At 40.6% G+C, this 26,567-nt stretch overlaps 1 protein-coding gene across 1 annotated transcript in view; it reads right to left on the bottom strand.

Annotated features, from left to right (window-relative positions):
* The window catches only part of RYR2 (ryanodine receptor 2), a 725,313-nt gene that overhangs the window by 221,220 nt on the left and 477,526 nt on the right, over positions 1 to 26,567 (bottom strand). Inside the window, exons 29-37 of the mRNA XM_035008528.1 lie at positions 17,153 to 17,361; positions 16,093 to 16,445; positions 14,265 to 14,379; positions 13,129 to 13,289; positions 11,113 to 11,272; positions 10,419 to 10,505; positions 6,626 to 6,852; positions 3,238 to 4,042; positions 1,843 to 2,043 (exon numbers count right to left, since the gene is read on the bottom strand). Of these exons, the coding sequence (XP_034864419.1) occupies positions 1,843 to 2,043; positions 3,238 to 4,042; positions 6,626 to 6,852; positions 10,419 to 10,505; positions 11,113 to 11,272; positions 13,129 to 13,289; positions 14,265 to 14,379; positions 16,093 to 16,445; positions 17,153 to 17,361 (2,318 nt within the window). The remainder of the gene's footprint in view (positions 1 to 1,842; positions 2,044 to 3,237; positions 4,043 to 6,625; positions 6,853 to 10,418; positions 10,506 to 11,112; positions 11,273 to 13,128; positions 13,290 to 14,264; positions 14,380 to 16,092; positions 16,446 to 17,152; positions 17,362 to 26,567) is intronic.

The raw sequence follows: 26,567 nt of genomic DNA, 5'->3' as shown, positions 1-26,567 counted from the left end.
TCCATTGGTTCTTCTATCTTTATTTCTTTGTGAAGACTTTTTTCCCCCCCATTTCGAAGCAGTTTTACGATGGCTGCTTTAAAAGCCTTGTCAGACAAATTGAACATCTTTGTCACCTCAGAGTTGGTATGTATTGATTGTCTTGTCTTCCTTCAAGTTTTTTCTGGCTCTTGGTGTGATAAGTGATTTTTTTAAATGGAAACCTTGACATTTTGGTCTTATGAGACTTCTGGACCATATTTAAATGTCTGGAGTCTTCTGACACTAGCTATCAGGAGAAGAGTTTGAGCTGCCTTGTTACTTGCTACTGCCAGGTGGGAATGGAAGCCCATTTCCTTACTCAGCCTCCATGGACACTTGAGAGAGGAAGAAGTCCTTGTTCTCACTGGTGAGATTGGGAAATCCAATTCCCCACTAGACCTGTACTCATACAACCCTGGCTGGTAAGGGCAAGAGTGCCATATACTTCTCCCTCTCTGGTCTCTACTGACACTCTGGAAGAAGCAGGCCACATTACCACTCACCAGCTCCCCACAGTTCCACCTGGAGCACCTCATTAGAGCCTGATGAAGGTGGAAGTCTAGGTTCCCCCCTCAGTGTCTGTTGGTTGGGGTGGGGTGGGGCACAGTTCTGTATAGTGTTCGGCTGGAGTAGTATGTTTAGTACCTAAAAGTTTTCGGTTTTGCTAGAGAGACGGTTTTCTTGATCTTCTGGCTAGACATTGAAGCCTCTGGTTGAGGCTTTTCTTGTCGACGCCCATTGACATTTCTGGGTTGCTGGCTCCTTTACCCCCAAGTCTGGGATAGATGAGGCAAAAAGAAAACCCAAGGGACTCACCACCACGGTGTTCCTCAGGTCCCAAGTTCCATAGCCAGTCTCCTTGCTTCTATCTTTTGGAGTCTTCCTATCTAGTCTTCTATGTAATTTTTATGTAATTCCTTCTAGTCGTACTTAGAAGGAAGAATAGAAAAAGGCAACTGTACTCCATTTTTCCAGAAGTAGGAGCCTCCCAATAGCAGCTTAACAAATGGAGTTAATTTGGGAGAGGTTGGACTCATTTTCTGCTCAATACATGTTGTTCATGGCAATGAACAAAATTCCATATCCCCTCCCTCAAAGAAATTACATTCTGGTGAGAAAACAAATTCTGCTATTAGTTCCTAAACATTTTCACTTGGTGATATCTTGATAGGGAAATGCTAAGGGTAGGAGACTGAAGATGAGATCTGGCAGTTACACCTTTTCACCACCATCTTGGTCATTTCCCACACTATGCATCCCATCTTGAAGTAGATTCCAGACTAGCTCATTGTCTGGCTCAGCATGTGCCCCTGGTTCTACTGTACCCCAGGGAGAGAGCCGGGTTTAGAGTGAGCAATCAGAAGAACCATAAACAGATGATCCATCTTCCAGCAAGCCTTGGGGCAGTGACATTTGGTCTTTCAGGAGGGACCAAACAGAAAGTATCTGACATTGAGTCTTAGGAGGGAAGGGCTCCTTTTCACTGGGGTAGTGCCTTGCCAGCCAAAGAAGATCCACCTGTGACTGGATATTGTTTCTATTTGCAGAACTTCAAAATCTGGCACACAGGTCTCATCCAAGAGTCTACAATACACATGATCCCTTTCAGTAAGTCTCTTGTTTGTTTAAGCTAACTGAGTAGACTTTTTTTGGCGAAACAAAGAATTACTGACTAAGTCAACCTGGCTTATTCAAGGAGAACAGGAAAACCACCACCCTGGGAACTTATAATTTCAAAATGTATGGATCCTAAAGGAAGTAAAACCCAAAGTGAAAAGGAAGAATTTCCATTTCATTTCCATTTCCATTTCATTCTTGTACCTGCTCTTGAGGGGGTGATCTAAATTCCTTCGTTTTCCTGGCAGTGAGTGCAGCTGACATGTTTAAGGCTTGCATCACTTCATTGTATCGGAAGCGTTGATTGTCTTGGAGCTTTGCTACAAAGTCATCTGAAAAGGCCACAATGGCTTCTATCCGGTGCCGGACCTGGCAGTCACAGAGGTACTGAAGCAGCAGGCACATCTAAAAACATGATGAAAAAAGATAACAGATTTAATTTTTCGATCTTTAAATGGCTAATGCATATCAAATCAAAATCCGTGGCAGACATGCTTAGTGGCCAACTCTTCCATGAACAGAATTCTGATTTTGTGTACACAGCACTGTGCTTGGTCCCAGGGGATAAAACATAATTTTTCTAAGCCAAAAGGGTAAATACATGTTCTTCTGGTGGACACTTACCATCCTGGCCTCCTCTGCAGCTACAGGTACAAAGGCGACTAAGATATATAATGAGAAGTTAGCCAGGGGGCCCTGTGGGAACGATTCCCCAACAATAATAAAAGACGAGGGGGAGCCTGGGTGGCTCAGTCGTTAAGCATCTGCCTTCGGCTCAGGTCATGGCCCCAGGGTCCTGGGATCGAGCCCCGCATCGGGCTCCCTGCTCAGCGGGAAGCCTGCTTCTCCCTCTCCCACTCCCCCTGTTTGTGTTCCCTCTCTCGCTGTGTCTCTCTGTCAAATAAAGAAATAAAATCTTTAAAAAATAATAATAAAAGACTAGAACACCTTTTTTTCAAAATTGGTATAACTGGGTAATGAGTGACAGGATCATTTCACTTTAAGATGAAAACCACACACTGAGGAGCACAGGAAAATATTCAGAGCTGGGTTCCTGAGAACATTCTAGATGTCCTAGAACGGTGTACCTTTTCAGACTTCACATGTAAGTTAATTAAGTGGTTTCATTGCTTATCCATTAAATGGTTAGTTGCGTATTCTTCTACCTGAAGCCAAAAGGATTTTTAACTGATAGAGTATGTTGGTAGAAAGTGGGGGCAGGGTAAGAAAGGGGTATGAGGTGCCTTCTATTCCAGGTATTCCAACAAAGAAATTGCTAATGAAGAGGGAGGAGAAAAAGAGCTGGCAGGTAGACACCTACACCTACACACACAGATGCAAATTACTAACGGTATCTCTTATGAACTATTGTCAATTGACTCCATTGGAAAATTCACGAATTCCATTCTAAATGAAACACAATTATACTGGCACATCCCAAAGCACAACAGGAAGTTAGTTAATTTTATGAAAAACTATCATTACATAGGAACACAAAAGTACACACACCACCCCCAAGAGTAAAGGAGGCAAAGGCAAGTATCAATACCTTCATAGTTAGTAACTCTGAAATTCACTAAAATCATTTTTTCTGATTACCTGCAATTTAACTGGCTCAGGCAGTTTCATTTGGAGCAGGCCTTCCTTTGGCCTCTTATCCCCTTTGGCTTCTTCTTCACCAGCTCCTTCTGGCATGGCATCTTCTGGGCTGGGCTCTTTCTCCAGCGTGTCCGTCTCCTCGTCCGGAGTGGCGGCTTCCTTGAACACACTGGGCTCTATCAACTGCAAGATGTGTTTCAAGTCCTCATTGTGAAAGATCCCCATGATGAGCAGAGTATAGAAAAGCTTGATGAGAGGTACAAAGAGGAACTCAGTGGTCCCCCCAACGGGGTCCCGGGCATGAAGGCTGCCCTCTTTAACAGCTTCTGTCAACATCTGAATGGTTTTGGCCTTGAGGATGTCCAGCGGGAACTCTGGACTGTACTGGTAACATTCATTATTAATGCTTACAAAACTGGGAGAGGAAAACTGTATCCGTGGCCTGAGGGAGGTGCTGAGGCCAATCCCTGGGAGGCCATGTTTTTTCTTCTCGTCGGGGAAAAGGGTGATGCTCTTGGTCTCCTCCGTCATGGGCACAATGAATTCACTGTTCATCATGAGCCTGGCCGTGGCGTAGGAGCTAAGGTGGATGTCAATCAGCAGGTCATAGTAGCCTGCACGCAGCAAACCGGGCATGTATTTGTTCTCGATGGCGTAGAGCAGCTGAGGTTCATCCACGTGGCTGCACAAGGCGTGCGCCACCCGGTGGTTCCCAAGAGCGCAGACAGCGGAGTAAAGCCGGAGAGTGTGATAGTGGAATTTTAGCAGCTCCTCCTGCTCTGTCAACTCCAGTATGTCCACAGATCTGAGGAAGGAAGGAGCGTGGGAGCAAGGTTATGCAGAGGACATTTTTCAAAATTCTGAATCAGAGGAGAAATCTGTGTACATCACAAATTTCAAAAAGTTACGGAAACACTTTTTTGTTTTTATAGTTTTCTGTGGCAGGTTTCATGATAGCATAGTGGTTTTTTTTTTCCCCCCTTAATCAGTACTACATATGTTACAAGTTTTCCTCTGTGTACAATTTTATGTTGGAAATTTCCAACTGGTAGTGCTTGGAGCTTTTTCATCTTCCATTACCCCAAGGTTTGGGGCACCTCTTTTCGATACAGTCTCCATCTGGACGTGGGGACTGCCTTCTTTTCAAAATTTGAGCACTCCTTGGAAAATCCTGAATGTCCCTTTCCAACTTGGCTAAGCTGGCTCAAGAAGCCAGAAAACTCTGCCTTAAGCTATGTTGCCCTTGTCTCTGACCCATGATTTGCTATTACACTGACCAGTCAGAAGTAAGCAAGTGAAGGGCTAATTCCTCTGACATGAGTTACGGTCTCATACATGCCTCACAGCCCCACATGTCCACCAACGCAGCTCTGGTTTCCACCAGATTTGTGCAGCTCATGAAACAAACATGATCTGTGACATTGCACTTGGGAAAGTTTCTGCTTGGAATCTGGTGACACTGGGCTCTTAATTCAGGTCATTTTGCTTCTACCACATATCATGACCTTCCAACACATAAAACCTTAAAAGTATGGCCAGAATATGCCTAAAGTAAAGCCATTCCTTTCAAAATAGAGTCAATTTTAAAAGCACATAATTCCTTTAGATGTGCTAAATTTTCTAGACTATTTATTTAAATTATTAAGATGGCTCATGGGTGACACTGTAGAATTAAAAGTAGAAACCTGATATATTCACAATAAAGGGAATGACTCATTCATCTAGGAAAGCGTCCTTGGTGAGAGTGTAATATAAACTCATTATTATATGACTTGTTTATTAATATTCATCCTGCACTTAGCCTGGTACACAGTAGGGGCTGAGGATTTCTTTGTGATTATTTGTTGTTAAGCTCTGTCAGGTCCTTAGGTACTCTATCATCCTGTCCATGCCCACCTACCATATCTATGCTGCCCGGCTCACAGGTATTCCATTGAAAACTTGACAGTGCAGAATTGTTCCAGACTGCACCTCCCAAACTTCAGAATCAGAAGCTTTATGCGATAGAAACCCAAAGTGAATGATTACCCACCCTGTGTACCACCCTAGGCCTCCAGGAAACCACCCAACTGTGGGTCTCAGCTGCTAGCACCCAGTTCTGGGGAAGTTATAATTGAGCAGGCTTTCTCCTTCAAAGTATAGTAGACAATGATTCCCATATCTTAACTAGGTCCCCAGTCTCTCAAAAAGACTGTTAGCCTGGCTGATAGTCAAATATAGATAAACTTGTTCACTGTAGCAACACAGAACATCTGCATTCTAGGTTCTTATTGAAGAGCACAACTTCATCTACTGTCTAATCACTCTCAAACTGTCAGTTTCTAGAAACAACAACTAAGGACTCTACATTGTTGCTGCCACCTTCCAACCCACCCCCCATTATTCATTTTATGGCACCCCATTCCTTCCTTTAAAGCACCTCTCTTCCCTACTAGACCATGAAATCTTTTAAGGTAAGAGCCATGTCTGTTTTATACACCATTTACTATCCAGTGCCAGGGACACAGTGGGAACTAAGACATATTTGTGGAATGAATGAATAAGGGAAGTCTGAAGGATGTATAGTCTACATCTCCCAACTCTACATTTAGGTCAAGGTAAACCAAAGCATAGACCTCAACCAGTTTAATCTGTCTTCCCACACCAACTCCTTGTAGCAATATTCATACGTTAATGAGCTATAGCTTCAACTGGAGGATAGCAAAAGAAATAACTCATTGTTTTATCTGTTATAAGGACAATACTAAACATAAGATAAAATACCTGCTTAGCATATAATATAGATTATACTCTTGTTTATACATATTCTCCCTCTTCCTTCTTCCCTGTATGTGGAGTAATCTCCGCCCTACTTACTTTGGGCTTGGCTATATGACTTGCTTGGGTCAATAAAACATGAATGAATGTAACATCTGCCACAAGCAAAAAGAAGTTCTCAGAGACCTCAGGTGTCTGTTAACCCTCCTGAACATCCATGCTTGGCCACGGAGACCCTATGTCTCAGGCTGGGAGCTGCCCCATCAGCTTGGGTCTCAGGGTAAGAAAGCCCATGGACCGCACGCATCGCCCACCCCAGCCTGGCGCAGACCTTGTCCAACTGCTAAGTCTTAAGTCAGATTGCAGCTGTACTTGTCTGAATGTTTACCTGCTCTTAGTGGAGATAAAACGAGAGGAAAGGAACAATATCCTATGGCCCCTTCAAGGGTGGTATAATAATTTTGTTTCAGTAACAAAGTAGATGAGAAAGAGATTTCAACTTGGAATATGTGAAATAATATCTCCATTGCCCCCAAGAAATTAGATATTTTTAAGCTTTCTTTTGTATCCCCAGCAACACCCCCGATTTCAAAGGGTCCCAATCAGACAGTAAAGGGCACGCAGGGCTGACCTGTTCTCCTCCGGGATATGAAGAGACATGAACTGCAGAGGATCCAAACACTGCACTAGCCAGCCTTGGCGCTCACTTATTCGAGAGACATCGACCTTCAGGAACTGGTTGGGCATCCTGCTCCACAGGACGTGGGATAGAAATTGCACGTGGAGACGCGGTGGACACTGTGGCACAGGATTTTTGTGCTCGCTCTTGAATAATCCCGCCGATAGAGGCATCACATTCTAGGGAATGGGGGAGCAGAGAAAGAATTAATTTATAACAGTTTTTGGGGTTAATGAAGTAATGACCACAGTCCTGCACAGGAGAGAGATACTGGAAGTAAGATACCCTCAGCGTCCAGCAAAGTCAATACAAGAAATAACAGAACTTGGATTGAGTTGCTCCTACAAGGACAAGAGGAGAAAATATTATGAGAGAACGTACCTAAAACTGGTTGGGGATATTGCTTTCATATACACTCTCTGGCTACCTGGGAACGCAATGGCAACCAAATATAACCACAGAATTTTCATATTTCTTTGCCGAGCTGGGCCCTCAGTGAAATCCAGCAAGCCTTCAGGCTGCTTTTGGCACCCAACTCTGGAAAGAGTTACATTCACTTGGCTCTCTCCTTGTCTGTCCCCTGTCACCCACCTCCTCCTTCAACCACTCACCCACTCACTGTCAGGTTTATCAGGCTTTAGTAGCCGGTGGTATTCTGGAGACAGCTCAACAAATAAACGGGACCATTACACAAGGAAACAGAATTCATCATTAACACAATTTATTTGTCATTCACCTTCCTCCACCTCCAATACATACCATCTTCAGCCTTCCTAATTCCTTCCGTCTGGTCTCAAGGAAAGAGAGATCTCTACTGCGCCAAAACTTATTCGTCCACTTATGACCTTGATACTATCCCCACCTACCTCTTATGGGCCATATAAAAACAATGACCTCACTTTTCCCATTACCTTCAGTGTCTCCCTCTCCCATAAAGCCTTGTCTACTGTATACTTATACACGGTTTCATCCTCAAGCTACTTTCCTATTCTCCCCTGCTAATGGGGGGGAAAAAAAGGCCTGGCATTGCTTTAGGCACTGAAGGAACAGAATACACAAAACCCCTCCTCTCATCCAGCTCCCATCTTTTTTTTATTGGAGATTAAAAAAAAATAAAGTCAGAAAGCAGATTCAACAACAGACCCAGGATGGAGGAACCAGAAGGCAGGGCAGGAATAATAAACAGAGTAGTTAGAAGGGGAGTCACTGAGAAGGTGATAAAGAAGGACCCAAAGAAGAAGCATGTGGACATGCAGGGGAAGAAACTTCCATGCAGAAGGGACGGTCAACGCAAAGGACCCGAGGAGGAAGTCTGCCTGGCAAGTTTGAGGAAGAGTTGGAGGCCAGGGTGGCTGGAGTGGAACGAAGGAGGGGAGAGCAGCAGGAGATGAAGTCAGGGAGGTAATAGGAGAGCAGACTGTTTAGACTTGAGAACCATCATGAGACCTCGGGTTTTTGTGTTCAGGGAAAGAGGGTTTCGAGCAGTGGAATGGCACAATCTGATTTCTTTTTGAGAGCAGTGACAGTCACTCAGATTGTTGTGCGATGAACAGATGGGCAAGGGGGAATTCAGGAGACCCCATCAAGAGGCTACTGGAGGAACCTGATGAGGAATGATGGTGATGGAGATCGGTGTGATCATCAAAAGGGGCGATGGCAACAGGTTGCGGGCCAGGGATTAGCTGGCAGATGGAACTGGGATGCGGAATGTCAAGGAGAGAAGTCAAGCATGACCTCAAGGTTGTGGGCCTGAGCAAGTGGGTTTGCTATTTACTGACATGAAGAAGACTGTAGATTGGACAGGTTAGGAGGAGGAGGTGTGATGGTCCGCACTTCTATTTTGGACATATTTAGACATATTTAATTTGCGATGTCTGTAAAACACCCAGATGGAAATGTCAAATAGACCAACATGAGTCAGAGTTCTAAGAAACGACTGCTCTTTTGGTTAAGTTATATATATATATAAAATATATATATACATAAAATATATAAATTATATATATATATAAAAAACCATCCAAATTTGCTGTCTTTCTCTATTTTCAGTGCTGAATTTGCTACAATATAGTTTCATCCATCATTTTGCTGAACTTCTTCTGGCAAGGTCACGGAAGCCTTCCTAACGAATAAGAGTCACAGATTCCTTTAGTCCATATTATATTTGCCTTCCTGTGGCTACTGAGAATCTCATTTTACAAAGGCAGAAACTGAGCTCACACAGTTGAGGGAAAAAAAATGTCCAAAGTCACCGAGCCAGCCCTGTAAAACTGCCTATGGTATGCATCCTGATGTGTGCCTTGCATCTCAAATTTACAATTGCAAAATTCAATTCAGTTCCTTTTCCTGCATTTCAACAAGCTCTTCTGCTTATTGTATTAGCATCCCTTAGTTGTCCAAACTAAAAAAAAGTAGTAATAATAATAATTTAATCCTCGAATCTTCATTCTCCTTGAGTACTTGGATCCAATTCAGCAACAAATCCTATCAATCCAATTAACTGTCACATTTTATTCATTTCTCCTCTACAACATCTTCTCATTTAACATTCTCCCTCCATTATGACTTCCACAGCTCTCACCGTCTTGTCCCATGAAGACAGTATCAAATTGGGGTACCTCAATTTTCCTGCCTGTTCTCATTCTTGAGAGCAGATACTTCCCCACATTGCCACCTCCACATGACTGCCAATGTATTTTTCCAAAACAGGTTTCATTATACTCAAGCCCCTGCTTCAAGTTTCCAATGGATCAACAATGATCCACATAACAGGTGCCAACTTCTTAGCATGGCATTCAAGGCCTTTCCAGCTTGGACTTGGTCTCCCTTCTATCCACATTAATCTCCAGCCACATCCTGGAAGGCACCCTTGGTTAAGTTGCATTGAATTCCTTAACCTTTAGCACTGTGATTCACATACCTTTGCTTTCTTGTGCCCTCTGTCTAGAATGGCCTCTCCTACTAAATGTATTCTGATATCTCTTATTCAATGGTTAAGAATAAATCTACATGTCCCCTCTTCCTTTAGCTTTATTTGGTACACCCTGTCCAACCTCCAACTTCTTTGTTCTTCCACTCGTTACACAGTACTCTACACCTGCACTATTCTAGCACTTACCATTATGTGGCAGTTTCGTGTCTTTAAGCCCATTTACTAGCTTACCTGTGAAGTTCAATGATTATCGAATGGTATGTTATTTGGCATTTTTGTTCCATATAAGCCTAGTTTTCTTGAATAATATATTTATGATGACCACAGGGAAGCCTTTTTTTGTTCTTAACTATTTTAATGAATTAATAAATACTTTAAATTGTTGCAGAAACCCTTTCTAATTGGGCGCCTGGGTGGCTCAGTTGGTTAAGCGACTGCCTTCGGCTCAGGTCATGATCCTGGAGTCCCAGGATCGAGTCCCGCATCGGGCTCCCTGCTCAGCAGGGAGTCTGCTTCTCCCTCAGACCCTCCCCCCTCTCATGTGCTCTCTTTCTCATTCTCTCTCTCTCAAATAAATAAATAAAATCTTAAAAAAAAAAAAAAAATCTAGAAACCCTTTCTAATTAATTTCGTTGCCCCAGTGACCTGAAGAAGATTACAGGACTTTCAAGCATGGCTTACCTTTCTTTTAAAAGATCATTTATGTAACTGATATCAGTACTAAAAAAAAAATACTGAATTCATTTAAAGAAATAACTGGTATTCCCTAATAGAAAGACCCCAAATATAATATCAGCAATGAGTCTTTCTTACCTTTATTCTTCCCAACTCAAACTGGAAAACATTGGGACTTGTAGCTTGTGCAAACACTGCAGGAAATAATTTTGTACTTGGCTCCACCTTAAACAAACAAATGAATTTGGTAAGATTAGACAATGAAGGAACACAAAGAAAAAATATTTTCTTTATAACAACTAAGGAACACTTTACAGAAAGGGACTGGACACCTGCATTCTCTCAGATACCCCCTTTCAATAAATTTGGATTATTTAATGGCATTATCATATGAACATTTCTGGAGGAATGTACTGTTTCCTCTGAAAGGCACTGTTATTATTCAAACAGAGATAAAAAGGGCAGAATTAAACTCATCTAGATCTCTTTTCATTTTATTCTAATTTCTTTTTTTTATTTAAGATTTTAATTTATTTGAGAGAGAGACAAAGAGATAGAGGGATCGCATGCAAGCTGGAGGGACAGAGGGAGAGAGAGAATCCTAAGCAGACTCCCTGCTGAATAGGGAGCCTGACCCAGGGCTCAACTCCATGACCTTGAGATCATGACCTGAGCTGAAATCAAAAGTCGAGGCTTAACCGACTGAGCCACCTAGGCACCCCATTGTTTTCTTCTAATTTCTGTTGTACTTTTTGGACTAAAATGTGTTTTTCCTCTCATGGGGAGAAAAAGCTTTCTTTCTGGAAGCATGCCACCATCTCTGCCCACAGACCTGGTAGTACGTGCCCAGCTCCTTGCCGTTGGCGGTGAACGTGAGCAGCCCACTGGCAGCGTCCACCACACACCCGATCTCCAGGCCATTGTTGTTGCGTCCCTGTCCGGGGCTCATGCTCTCACCCGCACACACCATATAGCAGTTGCTGCGTTTGATGCTGAATTTCAAAAAAAAAAACAAAAAAACAAAACAAAACAAAAAAACCATATTTTCATCTTCGTACGACCACAGACATGACAGAAAGCTATATCTTGCAAACTAAACCTAAATTATGCTGCGCAAGCAACAAGCTCATGCTGTAATGGGAGAGGTGCACAATGGGCCCGATTCTGTGATTCTGAGCAAAACTCCATTGACTTCGTGGACATTCTGAATCAGGTCTTACACGTCTCTGAATTTCGCACCTAATGGAGACAGGTCAACAAGTTGGAACCAAGTAAAAACTGACCTGCACCTTCCCTCCAAAAACTCAAACCAAACTGGACCTTTTTCTGAGGTTCAAAAAAGTTTAACTGTTTAATAATCATCCAAATTTGCAATTTTCATTCTCATAGGGTTTTGTTTTTTTTTTTTCTTTTTAAACCACTTGTTCAGGGATGAGAAGCATTCATTTCCAAACACTATCAAAATCCTGAGGCAAATTCTATGTGAGCCATCAGTGATTCAGTATATTTAAAATTTGGCTAAAATTATGCCCCTTTGTGGACAATTTCTGGTGATCTGTTATGAGAGAAAAAATTTGCTAGAATATGCATTAAAATAAGTGATATTAACAACAAACCCTTGTTTCACCCTCACCAAAACCTTTACCAGAGATGGTAATAAACGTGATTTGAGCTTTGCCTCCTTCCCTTTCTCTGCCACAACAGAGTGAATGTGTTCATGAAACAATCAAAAAAAAAAAGTCAAAGGCAGGCAAGTAGGAGGAAAAGAAAAAGAAGGCTGAGATAAAGTCAGTTTCGGAATAATCAAGTTGGCTCTGTTTCTTCGCCCTACTTACATAAGATTCGACAACCCTTCCCTACCCTCTTATTTCTTATGCTAAAATCATCTCTCAGGTATCCCATCCCCTCTGTTGGGTTATTTCCTTATATTATTGCCATCTCTGAAAAATCAAATGTGTCCTGCAAGAATATTCCCAGAGACAGGTGGTTTGGGACCCCCATACTGATGTATAAAGCACTCTTGACTGGAGATTTTGGCTCGGCCCACTGTCTCCAGGGCTCCAGTGTTACAACCTAAAGGCAGGGGAGTGAGCTTCCAGTCACCACAAACGATGGTGCAGGTAGAGAAGAGAAGCAAGGTTATGGAGGACTTTTTCTATGAGACCTGTCACAGCAGATCAGAGAGGATGCATGGGCACAAAAGGTAGATGCAAATGGTCAGATCTTCTCTTGTCTTATTCTGCAAGGAAGATAGCCTTCTTCACTTTTTTGAAGGTTTGGTTTGAGTTTGGTTTTGTCTTACAAATGAAAAAGGATGGCACAGAAAGTGTAAGTGACTTACCCAAAGCCACACAGCGAGTCAATGGCAAAGCTGAGGAAAGAACCCACTACTCCTCAGTCTGAGTTCAAATGCGTCCACCTGGTCTCAACTACTAGCCCATATTCTCTTCATTTTTTTCTCCCCACCACATAAACAGTTCCCAAGACACATTTCAGACCACAGAGATCTCACATTCACCCATCCCTAATCCCTAAAACAAAGGCTAAGGACGGGTAACCCAAACTGTTAGTCACACAGTGTCACCTAAAGGAATATACAATTTTTACCCAAAAAGGATGCACTCCTCTTACTTCTATAATGTTTTTCACTTTTAATATATTCAGATTCCTTACTGGTTTGTAGGAGTAACAAAAAGGAACTGACATTAATGGTTTGATGATATTGTTCCTATAAATACAATATTATCCTGGACATGAAATCCAAGGTGGGGGTGGAAAAAAACACGTAGGTTTATCAACATTTTCATCAGATATCATTCATGTAAAAAGAAAATTGAGAAAAACCGACCTTTCATGCACTTTTCCCTTTTCGTCTCCTAGAGTAACGGTTACTGTACGAACTCTGTCCAAGTCAAAGCCTGTATCATATTGATGGAAATCTGATGTAATCCAGCCTACCCAGACGTTAGTAGGTTCTTGGCCAGGAAAGATTCTCACTGAGTAATAGTACTGTCAAGACAGTAAAACCAAGTGTTGGCAAAGTAAGAAGAAACAAAACTTTGATATGCAACATCTTTGAACTGCCTAAGACTGTATTTCTTTGTTTAAAATCATTTGGCCTAATTCAAATGTTATAGGTACAAAGAACTGACACTGTGAGGTAGGTCTGAAAACAGAGCGAAGGGAAATTAAATCACAAATAATGGGAAAAAGAGAAAAGATTTTATCAGAGCAAACATTCTAAGTGATTTGAGGCTTTTTATACTCGTAAGTATGTATGTTTTATGTACATCCACAACATACATACAAATGTATGTGTACATATATAGTACGCTTATGTAGAAAAATAATCCATGTAGGCAGGTTAAGTTTCATATTCTTAAGTTTACAGAAGCATACTAATCAATGCTGAGTTTTTATGCCTGTCACCCACCTCTTTGAATATGCTTCACCTTTCCTACCAATAACATAATATTTTGACACCTTAAAATCACTTTGAAATAGTTCAGAAGTAATAAGTGAAAATCTAGCTCAAACATGGGGACACTCTACGAGGGGTAGAACTATATATTTTTTCCCATTTGGCATTTTAGGAAAAGTTGTTTTGAAAATGGTAAATGGCAGATGGCAAAACGTGACCTCCAACAAAGTATTTTAAATCATCTTCCTTTAGACGTATCACTAAGATGAAGGAAATCATATGCACTTTGAAAAATTAAGTGGAAATCAAAATTTTTCCAAGAAACGGGATAGCAAAATCAGGATTAAGCACACCATGAGGATATTTTGCCTAAAATAGTTCTCTTAGTACATAATATACATCAGAATATACCTATGCTTTTCAAAATTTTGGCCCCAAAAATATAAGCAAATAATTATTTTAAAATAAGCTGACTAAATAGGATGAATGAAAATGAACTCTTTGAAATGCAACACATAATAAGTGACAAAGAGGAGTAAGTGACAAAAGCTGCAACCTCATACCGTGGACGTTTGCATCAAGTAATCGTAATCATCCCGATCATCTGCAAGGACATCTTCAGTGAGTCTTGCAGAATGGCTCGTGCTGTAATCTGGCTTTGTTCTTCTAAGCAAAAATCTGAAATATATTACAGGACTAAGAATAAGCAACATTAAAATGTTCTGCCTCACTGGAACATGAGCATATAATCATGTTAGTAGAGTGGTTCAAAATAAGGGTGATTTTGCTCCCCAGAGGACATCTGGTACTATCTGGAGACATTTCTGGTTGATGCAGCTGGGGGTGTGTGCCACTGACATCTAAGTGGGTGGAGGCCAGGGATGCTACTAAATATCCTTCAATTAACAGGGCAGACGCTCATATCAAATAATTATCTGACCCAGAGCATTGATCATGCTGAGGTTGAGAAATCAGGATTTAGTGCAAAAAAAGGATGCTAAAATAACTTGCCTTCTTGTCTATAAAAAAATACTACTGAAGAGAGTATACTCTAGAATACTCTCTAAGTTTCAACCAAGAACATAAATATAAACATCTTAAAAACTAACTCTTAGGAGGGCACGTTCTGCATGGAGCACTGGGTGTTAGACACGAACAATGAATCATGGAACACTACATCAAAAACTAATGATGTAATGTATGGTGATTAACATAACAATAAAAAAATTTTTTAAAAACTAACTCTTAGGAGAAAATACTTATAAATTATATATCTGATAAGGGGTTAATATCCAGAATATATAAAGAACTCCTATAACTCAACAACAAAGAAGCAAATAACCCAATAAAAAAAAGGGGGGCAAAGAACCTGAAAAGACATTTCTCCAAAGATGATCCACAAATGGCCTATAAGCACATGAAAAGATATTCAACACCATTAATCATCAGGGAAATGCAATTCAAAACCACCGCAGAGATGTCACTTCACAGCCATTAGGATGGCCATTATCAAAAAATCGGAAAGTAACAGGGGTTGCTAAGAATGTGCAGAAATTGGAACCCTTGTGCACTGTTGGCGGGAATATAAAATGGTGCAACTGCTATGGAAAATAGTATGAAGGTTCCTCAAAAACTTAAAAACAGAACTAGCAGCAATTCCACTTCTGGGAGTATATCCAGAATAATTTAAAGTAGGGCCTTGAAAATATATTCACACATGCATGTTCCTATCAGCATTATTTGCAATAGCCAAGAGGCAGACTCAATCCAAAGTCCATCAATGGATGGATGGATAAACAAAATGTGTCTGTACTCAATGGGGTAATAGTCAGCCTTATAAATGAAGGAAGTTCTGACACATGCAGCAACATGGATGAACCATGAGGACATTACGCTGAGTTAAGTCAATCGCACACAGAAAAAAAAAAAATACAGTATGATTCCACTTCATAAAGTGGTCAGATTCATAGAAATAAAAAGTGGAACAGTGATGACCACAGGCTGGCGGGGAGGTGGAAAAGGAGAGTTGTTTAATGGATACAGAGTTTCAATTTTGCAGGATGAAAAATTTCTGGAGACCTGTCTCACAACAATGTGAATCTACTTCACACTACTCAACTGTACACTTAAAAAAAATGGCTAAAATGGCAAATTTTGTTGTGCGTTTCTTACCACAATAAAGAAGTGCCTTAAATAAGTAACTTGGGATAAATTATGTCTGTGGTAACAAACGAGATGGCAAACAGGTTGCTTTCTTGTCCCCTGTTGAATCCTTTATACGTAGAGGAGGAGGAAGAAGAAGTTGACACTGGGAAATCCCTTGCTCTCTCCTGTATACCCCTCCCCACATAATAACTACACATTTAAAATCATGTTGCATGGATCAATGACCTTTGTTTCAGACGAGAGGGCTTTTCCTGAGCATAATCTTTGTGGTTATTAAATTCTGGTTTTGTGGCTTCCTTGTCTTTGTCAACTCGATCTGGCACCAGATGGCCATGAGCGGTCTTCATTAGAACCTCAAAGTCAGAATCTGCATCATAGTCCTCAAGATCATTCTTGGGCCCAAAGAGGCCGGCGCCTGGGAGTCCTCCTGCCACCGTCTTGGAGAAGACTTCTGCGCACTCGATAGGCATGCTCAGGCGATAGAACATGATATCGGTGCTGCTCTTCTGAGAACCAAAGGACTTCTGAGTCACCTTCAAACATGGAGAACTGTCTATGGTGCCGTCTATTCTGGTCACCTAGCAAATGAAGAAGCGAGAGCTCAGATGTGAATCAACACCGTCGACCTCCTGATTCTAAAGATCGCTAACAGATATCACATCTTTCAAACCCTGAACATGGCCACGCGTGGCATAATTTTGCAAATGACAAGATTAAACACAGGGAGTCCTGTATTACAGACTCATAGCTCTGCTTCTGATTCCAAGGACAGTTTGGGAAGTCCATGTTACAATTATATTTATTCCTATTGAGCCTGGTGTTGACTATATAAAAAGAGAATTGATTATTGTTAATTAGTCTAATCAGGTACTCATAAAGTACTTAACATCAGAATCTAATGCTGTGCTCAGATTCCACTACTATGTAGCACTTTAGGGCCACCTTTTTAAGTAAGTGGCAATAATTGTCCAAGGGGGAATTCCCATGCATAAAGACATTCATCCCTTGTTTTTGGCAATGGTCTGAATTTTTTTTTATTATTATGTTATGTTAATCACCATACATTACATCATTAGTTTTTGATGTAGTGTTCCATGATTCATTGTTTGTGCATAACACCCAGTGCTCCATGCAGAACATGCCCTCTTTAATACCCATCACCAGGCTAACCCATCCTCCCACCCCCCTCCCCTCTAGAACCCTCAGTTTGTTTTTCAGAGTCCATCGTCTCTCATGGTTCATCTCCCCCACCGACAATGGTCTGAATTTTAAAGAAAAAGCAAACCTCGATATGCTCATGATTTGGTGGGACCTGGAGAAACTGAGGAAGCCTCTTGCTTAGCCACATGGTAATATCCCTGTTTGTGTTAACAGCAAATGGCTCATAGCCCTCTTGTAAGCCACAGATGGTGAAATATTTCAAGGTGCTGACATCCTTTCCAAAGTTCATCCTTCCCACTTGAGCCACTCCAAGACTACAGACAGGAATGAATCCTGGGAAGAAAAAAAAAAAAAAATCAAATGTTCAGTATCATTCGTATGACAGCCTGTTTGTATGGAATTTCCAAAAGCACTGCTCCATTACTCCTGTCTTTGGGAGAGACAGTGGCATAAGGTAAAACAATATTTGGAGAAAACAGACCACTGATGCTAAGTATTAAATGTAAGGGTCAGAAAACCAGAGTTTGATCATAATTTACTAAATGTGGCCCCTAGATAAGACCCTTCTTTCACCCTGGACTTCTGTAAAAAGAGATAAGTGCTCAGCAGCCCCCAGTCCTCCAGGGAGCTCAGGGTGGACAATAATAGAAGGATCTCCTCAACCCACAGCCTCTTAGCTCAGGAATGCATGGGACTCCCTCATAGAGGGAAGGTAAGAAAAGTAAATGCCAAAGTGGGTTGCTCTTCAATCTAGAACAAGCATTTGAAACATGCAAGTACTGAGCACAGCCTGAGCCACAGATTTCTTCACATATAACTCAAGGAAAAAAGATTAAAGGCAACATTTTTAAAAGTTTTCATTCACTTATAGCTGCTTTTGAGTTTTGAGGAAAATTGTGCCTTTATCTGGGGTACACTAGAACTAAGTGTAGAAAACACGTAAAAAAAATATATAAATAAATATTCAGAAGTAGTTGCTAAAATCCCACTGAAACTCCTCCCATCTGTCCCTTTCCCTTTGATGTCACTGCCATTACAGGTTAAGGAGGGCAATTCACATCTGACCTAAATAATTAAGATATGAAATCAAAGTATAAGTTAAAAGTAAACAAGAAACTAAATCAAAAGCAATAGCTATATGCAGTAGGGGAAAATATCAAAATACTTCATCAGCTAATCTAATGTGTGGCAGGTTTAGTAAATCTTTCCACTACTGAATAAAAAGGGGAAAGTACATTAATTCTGTTCATTGTTTCTTTGAATTCTTTGGAATCAATTGTCTTTAGCAAGGGGCTGAGATGAAATTTTTCAGTGTGGAGGGTATGTGGAGGGATGTTTATGTACTCTTCATTTCCTTCTAGAATTTTTCACATAGAAATTCAAGTAGTCAGTACCATAAACAAGGTCAGTATTGGAAAACAGACTACGGAGCAGAGGACCTAATTTACCGATCAAAAAAGCAGTGGATCCTAAGAAAAGAACTAGCAATTGACTGTGTACCATTATGATTTATACTTCTTCCCTTGTTGAAATTAGTGGCAATAAAAGCAATATATAACCCTCAAAAGAGCATGAGAAAGTAAAAACTGCATCCTATAATTCATAACGATCTCACTCAATTTGTATTCATCACGCTATATATGCAAATAAATGGTTGTAGAATAGTGTTACCGACCAGGAAGCAAGAACACACCCAGCTGTGTGCAAGGAAGTGTGGATGATGAGTTTCTAGTTAAAACTAAAACCCACAGCTGTGTCTGCAGCTGTGACAGCTCTTGAAGCATCAGTCAAGGGAAATTGTTTGAAATAAGTGTCCCCAAAGGAATCGAAGGAAAGGACTGGATAAATACAATAGACCTGAGACAGCTTGAGCCACATTTGCACAAACTGGCAAATCGAACACCCATTTGACATAAACTAGGGGATACCAAGATAGAAACATCTCAGATTGTAAAGACTTATTTCTTGCTAGTCACTTTATGTGTAGAAGGAATCCCTACCCGATAAGTGAAGCTATAAATCCCTGTATAGATCTTTGGGTGCTTTTCATACTAATACCTGAACTTTTCTGTATGTTGAGATATTTTTATTTAAAAAAAAAAAGTAACTTGGGTTGCCCACATAGATTCATGTCCCAAACTGTTCGCTATGGCTGCATTTATGATCAGAGAATATTGATTGCACAATAAAAGTATGGTTTTTTCCTTGAGATGTAATACTATTTAGTCTTTGAATCTGGTTTTCAAAGGTTCATTAATATATAGAAAAAATATTCATAATAAATATTTTATGAAAGAAAGATAGAGCATATGATTTATTTTTAAACCTGGGAAAGCATTAGAAATTTTTTTTAATTAAAAAAGTGACAATGAAAAAAAAAGTTACAGAATGAAAAAAAGTTACAGAATGGTGGGATTTTTTAAAACTCTTTGTTCTTTCTTTTTCTGCTTCTCAATTTCACAAACTGTCTTCATTGAATATGTATTTTACTATGAAAACAAGTGATAGCCTTTGTAAAAAATAAAGTATTCATTGAATAAATTGGAGAACCGGAGTATACCTACATCTTTCTCATAGAGAAACGTGTAAGAGTAGTGTGGGTATAAAAAAATAGTCAAGTTCAGCCTCTTGAAGCTCAAGCTCTCTACGCTGCTGGGTGTGCAGTGCGTTCAGTACCAGAAATCTTGCCAATAAAATTGAAGTACAGGAATTATGAAGAGAAATTTAATAATATGCATTAAGACACTTTCAATCACTTCCTTATGCAAAAAATACTTAGGAGCTGCTGCCATGGCCGGAAACTGGGAATAATAGTTGACTAACACACAGACATCAGCCCAAAGGTTCTCACAGTCTACTGAGGTGGGAAGACAGGCAAAGAAGTTCTACCTCCTGAGCCATCTCTGGAGATGGGGTGCTAAGAGCAGAGGAAGGGTAGAGCGATGAAATTCAGGCAGGTTGTCAGAGGAGTTATCATCTGAGAGGGCAGATGGGCATAGGTCCTACGAAATGACTAAGAACACAGAGCTTTGCATCTGAGAGACCTCATGAAAATCTCCTTCCGCCAAGTCTCAGCTATTTGCCCTTTGACAAAGTCCTTAAATTCTCTAAGCTTTAATCCTTTCTTCTGTAACATCTACCCCACAGGATTACAGTTTTAAAAATGAAATCCTCTGTGGATAGTGCTCAAAACATGGATGCTTAGTGAACAAAATTTAAAAATTGGGGGGGGAGGTAAAAGTAAATATCCACAATAAAAGAAATGGACAATTATGATATATGCACAAAACTGAGTATGTGCGGGCATTAAAAATCATGTTTAGGACTCATCAGAATGTAACTGCAGGCAGAGAGAAAACCAATATAACAAAATACAAACAAGTGGTGATTCCAGCTAAGGGTAAACAGGTGTTCACTGCACTATTCTTGCACTTTTCTGAAAGGTTATTTCTCAAAATATAAAGTTGGTTAAAAAAATCAAAAGTTAAGTTTAAAATGTTTTTATATTGTGGAACAACATTTATAATATTAAGTTAAAAAGGTGGCTGGAGAAATTATTTTCACATCTCCATGCTTTAAATGGAAGAAAAATACATTGAAGTCAAATTTCTCTCTGGGTAAAGGAAACCTCTACAGTTTTTAGCCATTTTCATTATACTCCTTTGTATTTTCCAAATATTCAACCAGAATTTATTACTTCTTGATAAATAAATAGATGTAATTTTTCATTAGTTTACAGCAGATACACACTTATACATGGTATTTTTACTGCTTTTCCTGTTTTAGGCCCCTTTCAAGGAATGTATTCATGAAAGTATATCCATACGTAGAAACTGGCACATGGTTTTTTTTCTCTCTTTAATTTAGATGAAGAACTTAAAGTTAAATCATACTGTGACTTCTGAAGATGCAGTTTTATCTGTTTTGTTTTGTTTGTAGAGGGGAGGAGAAAGAGAGAGAGTGCTAGCTGTGGGAGGTGGGGAAGGGTGGAGGGAGAGAGAGAATCTTAAGCAGGCTCTATGCCCAGCAAGGAGCCGGATGAAAAGCTCCATCTCAAGACCCTGAGATCATGACCCGAGGCGAAATCAAGAGTCAGGCACTTAACCAACTGAACCACCCAGGCGCCCCTGAAGATGCAGTTTTCCTAAAACTTCTGTGATAATAAGACAACCAGTATTTCTAAAAATTGCATGTTTTTAAATTAGCGTATGCACAGCAGGAGCAAACGGATGGCCATGACATCAGGGTAGAGAATGGAGGGAAACAACAGGTGCTTTTCAGTCACATGACAGAAGGGCCAGGCCTCAGGCACTTGCATTTGGCCAGTACTTGGCAAAGTGCCTAGCAAATAAAGGTGCAGACAATGGATGACATGCCCATCACACGAGGCTCCCTAGTAGTAGCTAATGGTCCCTGAGTGTTTTTATCTGATGCTCCTCTCACTGAACGTTAACAACCATCAGTTGAGATAGGAATCATTATTATCACTTTCCTGACAAGGCAACAAACCTTTTAGCTTAAATCACTTGCTCACAACTAAGTGGCCAGAGAAGAAACCCAGGCCTGCCAGATCCTAAGGTCCATGCTTTAAGTCAGGGCCATACATAACCAGAGAGGAGAGATTTTAGGTTTTGTGGGCCATACAGTCTGGCAAAACTACTCAAACCTGAGTTGAAGTGCAAAAGGGGCCATATAATTAAATGAATGTGACTGTATTCCAATACAATTTTATTTACAAAAACAGGTGGCAAGCTGGATCTGCTTCAGGGCTTGGTATGCCAACCCCTGCTGTAAGTTACTATTCAACATTGTCTCCATACAGTATCAGGTCCCGCCATTCAGTAAGTATTTAATGAACACCTACCATGTGCCAAGCACTGTTCTTGGATAGAGATACAGCTGTGAACAGAATGGAAAAGACTCCCTTTCTGAAGCTCACCTTTGGGTAGGCATACTAAGTAAATAAACATAGTTATATATACATATATAAAATATAATGTCAGGAAATGATAAATGCTATCAAGACTTACTGAATGTTTGCCATAAATTAAACAAAATGGGTTGATAAATGACACTCTTAATAACTGCCCATAGCAAAACAGGATAACTGAGGTTCCACTCTTTATTAGTTCAAAATAAGCTGAACACACAAATACTCCCAACATGAGAAAACAGATTTCCACAAATTCAGGCACATACCTCGGCATAAGTAAAATTTTGGTCCTACCTTCCTGTGCTTTGCGTTCTCCATCTTCCATTCTAGTTACCTGAACTGACACCCTGCAAATAACAAAGCCTGGTGATAGCTAAGGGAAGTTTTCTTCCTGGCAGTGGATCTTAAATTTAGTACACATGAGTCCAATTGGTTTCTTGGGACTGAGCCAGACCCACCCTAGCCATTTGTAAATCTGTTAAAACAGTAGCTACAACGTATGGTTAAACTGCTTCCTCCAACAAAAGACAGATGGCTTCAGCAAATTTTAACTTTCTCCGTTGATGAGCCTCCCTGTTCCGGAGCAGAGGGGTGTGCGACAAGCATGCAAGTCCAGCAAAGGAATTGGCAGTCACAGGATGTGGGGGTGTGATGCGGGCGTGAAATCTGTGGCGGGGGCTAAAATGAAAGAAGATAAAGCAGATCACAAGCATACCAGCTTGTTGTAAGAACATACGGTTTCAGACTTCGAAATTTCTGAACTGCAGATACGAATCCACATTTATAACCCAAACCAAATGGCCGGAAGCAGTAAAAATGGGCAGTATTAGACTAAAATGTACATTTGAATTATTTGATCAGAAGGAAGAATAACACTTAATAGTGGCTTAGTATGTGCCAGATAATATACAGGCACTTTGTCATTTATTATAAATTATTAACCTCATTTTTCAAGATGAGGAAACAAATAAGATGTTAAATCATTTGTCTAAGGTCCTGTAGCTGGTTAAATAGGGAGCAAGACTTTGAATCAAGAATGCAAGAAGGAGAGTAAAACAGAAATAAGACATACTTGCCTTAGATTTCTGGGATCTTTAGAACTGGAAGGGGCATAAAGAGATCATCTCCAGTTAGAGCTTTTTATTTTAAGGAAATAAAAACAGAGAGGCTATTTGCCCAAAGCCATACAAGAATTATTATTTTCAGAATTGGGCCTAAAACCCAGAACTTCAGACATGAAATCTGCTGCTTCTATTCCACTTTGGCTTAGAAAATGACTTAACAAATACACTGAGTAAGGACTTTTGGAATTTATTATGTTTCAAGCGTATCTTTAGTGCAAAGACTTTGTATTACCAATTTGGGCACAAATAGGGACATCCCTATACTTTCCTCCTGGCTCTGGGTTCACTTCAGATAATCAAGATCAGTAGGCAATTTTATTTTTGCTCCTGAATACTATTAAGTGTCCTCTTTTCATCCACATACACAATGTAAATGTCAATTAACTGGTCAGTTTAAGCTAAGCAGGGTTTGGTTTTCACTGAACTCATCGATCATTTCACAATGAATTTCCCCAAATAACATGTGTAGAAAATATACACATGAACTCAAAAGACAGAAACTAGATCATCTGAAATTTAACTCTAAATTATCAAAATAAAAGTTCCCCTCATTTGTTAAAGTCGTACATATTTAAGAGTTTTATTCCTGGAGAAGTCCAAAGAATTTCTAGAATCTCTCTTTTCTGATTCTAGATGAAACTATGAAACGGATTATGCCAGTTCCCAACATTTTCAGACTCTAGAATTTGTCTATCACTTTATAACTAACTGCCTTTATCGTCACTCAAAATATCCAGTGTCCCAACACAATTTGGGGGCTGTTTGGATGGCCCCACTGCAGTGACTCAGTCTTGACTTCTTCTCTCAGCAAGTGCTAATTTTTAATTAGGGATATCCTTAATAAGCTACTGTCCCAGGTGGGATACAGACGTGCATCTGAGGTCTGTATCAATGGCAGGTTTCGCAGTGACACTTGTGACAGGAAGGACAGATGTCCTGGGTGAGCTGGAAGGCGGGGATCTGGGACTGTCCGTCCTTCTGCTACTCTTAACTTTATGTCATGTTGAAAACCTTCTAAATCGGTATCCACGAAGTGGTTAAACTGTTGCAATATTTCAACGAGCATAAGAAGAATATATTAGTCTGCCGGTTCCATGCTCTTGTTTGTTTCCTTCTTTCTTTTTTAAAGGTAGCATGATAAAATCAGTAATGGAAGGTTATGCTTCCCTTTTTCCTTAGAGAGCTTTTCAGTCTAAAGCTACGCCATTACTTTAATTACAACAATATTCTTCTGTTTTTTTGCTCCCGTGGGAAGGAATTCCATGCGGTCTAAGCCCCGGGAATTCAGTTTTGCTCGCTGTCCTTCCAGGTGGCAGATAGAGCATCATAAGCATCAGTTCTGGATTTGATTATAATCATTACAGATGTAGAACCTGAGGGCCCTGAGCTGATCTTTACTTACAGAAGAGCCTAGGAAGTTGAAAACGCTCCAGAGTGAGGAGGCCTTTATAAAACACAAGATAATGTACCTACAGCTGACTCTGTCAAAGGCAGGTAATCTCCAGACAAAATAACTATTCTTTCACCATATGGCAAGATTACAAACAACTCTCTTCCTTGCTTTAAATCAAGGGTATGATTAGCTCTTCAAACCACTGGTGACAGAAGGCTCCACACATAAATCATGAGTGCTACTCGGTTAGCAGGGGACATGTGCGGAGGGGGGCAGTTTATCAGTTTCCTCGGGCTGCCATATAACAAAATCCAACAGACTAGGTGGGTTAAACAACAGAAATTTCTTCTCACATTTCTGAAGACAGAAAGTCCAAGATCAGGGTGTCCATGGTTTGGTTTCTCTGGAAGCCTCTCTCATGGCTTGGGGATGGCTGCCTTCCCATGGCCTTTCTTCTGTGCATGGGCACCCCTGGTGTCTTTTCATCTTCTTATAAGGACCAGTCATCCCCGATTAGGGCCTGACCCTTATGAACTCATCTAACCTTAATGATTTCTTTAAAGGCCCAAATACACTCACATTAGGGGGTTAGGGCTTCAACATATGAATCTGGGTGGGGCGTACAATTCAGGCCATAACCGGTGGGATCGAGACGTGGTTGAATTCAGAATGCTGTATTCACCAGCAGACACACCTTCCCTGAAGCCATGCTTGCTGGGCCTCATGGAACCCCGAAGGAACCCCTGGATCAGAAGAATCTGAACTCTAGGAAGAATTTCATTTAATACTCACACGAGGCATTTCTTCTTATTTTTTTTAAGTAAGCCTAGCTGATTTTTCATACGCTTCAGGAGGTAGCAAGCCCCAGCAGAAGTTAAGACATGCATTCATCTTTATGGTAGTAAGAATTGGCTCATATTATATAGGTTCTCCTTTCAAGTAAGTGTGGGACATGAGTTATGTATTAGAGAAAATTCTGTACCCCATCAGTGTGTCAGGGAAATGTCATACCGTTTGCATGTTTCACCACTGTTTCTTTGACTTTGTTTCCTTTTTTCTTTATTTTTGCTATTTTGTTTTGCTTTTCTTACATTTATATTTTTCTTTATAACTATATTTTGCAAGGGAATCTGAAATTTATAGTATGTGACAATTAAGAAAGTGACTGAGTAAAGCTGGTCAACAACCAAACTAAAGAACAAAGAAAGGAGGGAATGCCTTTTAAGTTAGGGTATAACTATGTTTACTACTCATAGAATTTTAGGGGGATTTGATATTGCTTTACTATAAATGAGGTTCAATTGGGAGGCTCAGGGATGCATCCATATTATTCCAATTGAAATTAGCGATAATTAGTTTTGATCTATGGAAATTTGCCCTATGAGTGTGGCTTTTAAGTAATAAATTATCCTCATAAGGCAGGGAAGAGGGCACAGGACTAATAAAAAGTACCATTAGCTATGAGCTGATATTTGGGACTAAGATTCTGTTTTTAAATCGGGGTACTGAGTTACATCATGCATGAACCACAAGATTTCCTTCAGCTTCTCCAGAGACCTAGAGAAAAAGCCACTGTCTAGTCTTCCTGGCTTCTTTTCTCTAGGCTAATAAACCAAATCTCAGGCTTTGAGAGTTTGCCATTCTGATGGTACCAAAAAGCAAGAGATAACACCACCCCAAAAGCTCACCAAAGAAAATGTCATTTCTCCCTGAGTCCTGAAGCAGCTTTGAGCATTCAATGAAGGGCTCTTCCCTCCCTGAGGTGGCCTCAGATTGACCCTAAGAATGGAGGGCAGGGGAGGAACACCCCATTCCCACTACCTCACCAAAATTGCAGAATTTCAGTGAGATAAACCTCCCCCAAAGGGGTGACACATCATTAGAATTCCTGTTCAGGAATCTTTTGAAAAGTTTTCTCGGGCGCCTGGGTGGCTCAGTCTGTTAAGCGTCTGCCTTCGGCTCAGGTCATGATCCCCGGGTCCTGAGATTGAGTCCCACATCGGGCTCCCTCCTCGGCGGGAGCCTGCTTCTCCCTCTCCCACTCCCCCTGCTTGTGTTCCTGCTCTCGCTCTCTCTCTGTCAAATAAAT

Source organism: Mirounga leonina, unplaced genomic scaffold (genome assembly GCF_011800145.1).
Source record: "Mirounga leonina isolate KUSES-001 unplaced genomic scaffold, KU_Mleo_1.0 Mir_152, whole genome shotgun sequence".
Taxonomy (NCBI): domain Eukaryota; kingdom Metazoa; phylum Chordata; class Mammalia; order Carnivora; family Phocidae; genus Mirounga; species Mirounga leonina.
The sequence above is the reverse complement of the archived record's forward strand: the minus strand, read 5'-3'. Positions and strand labels throughout refer to the sequence as shown.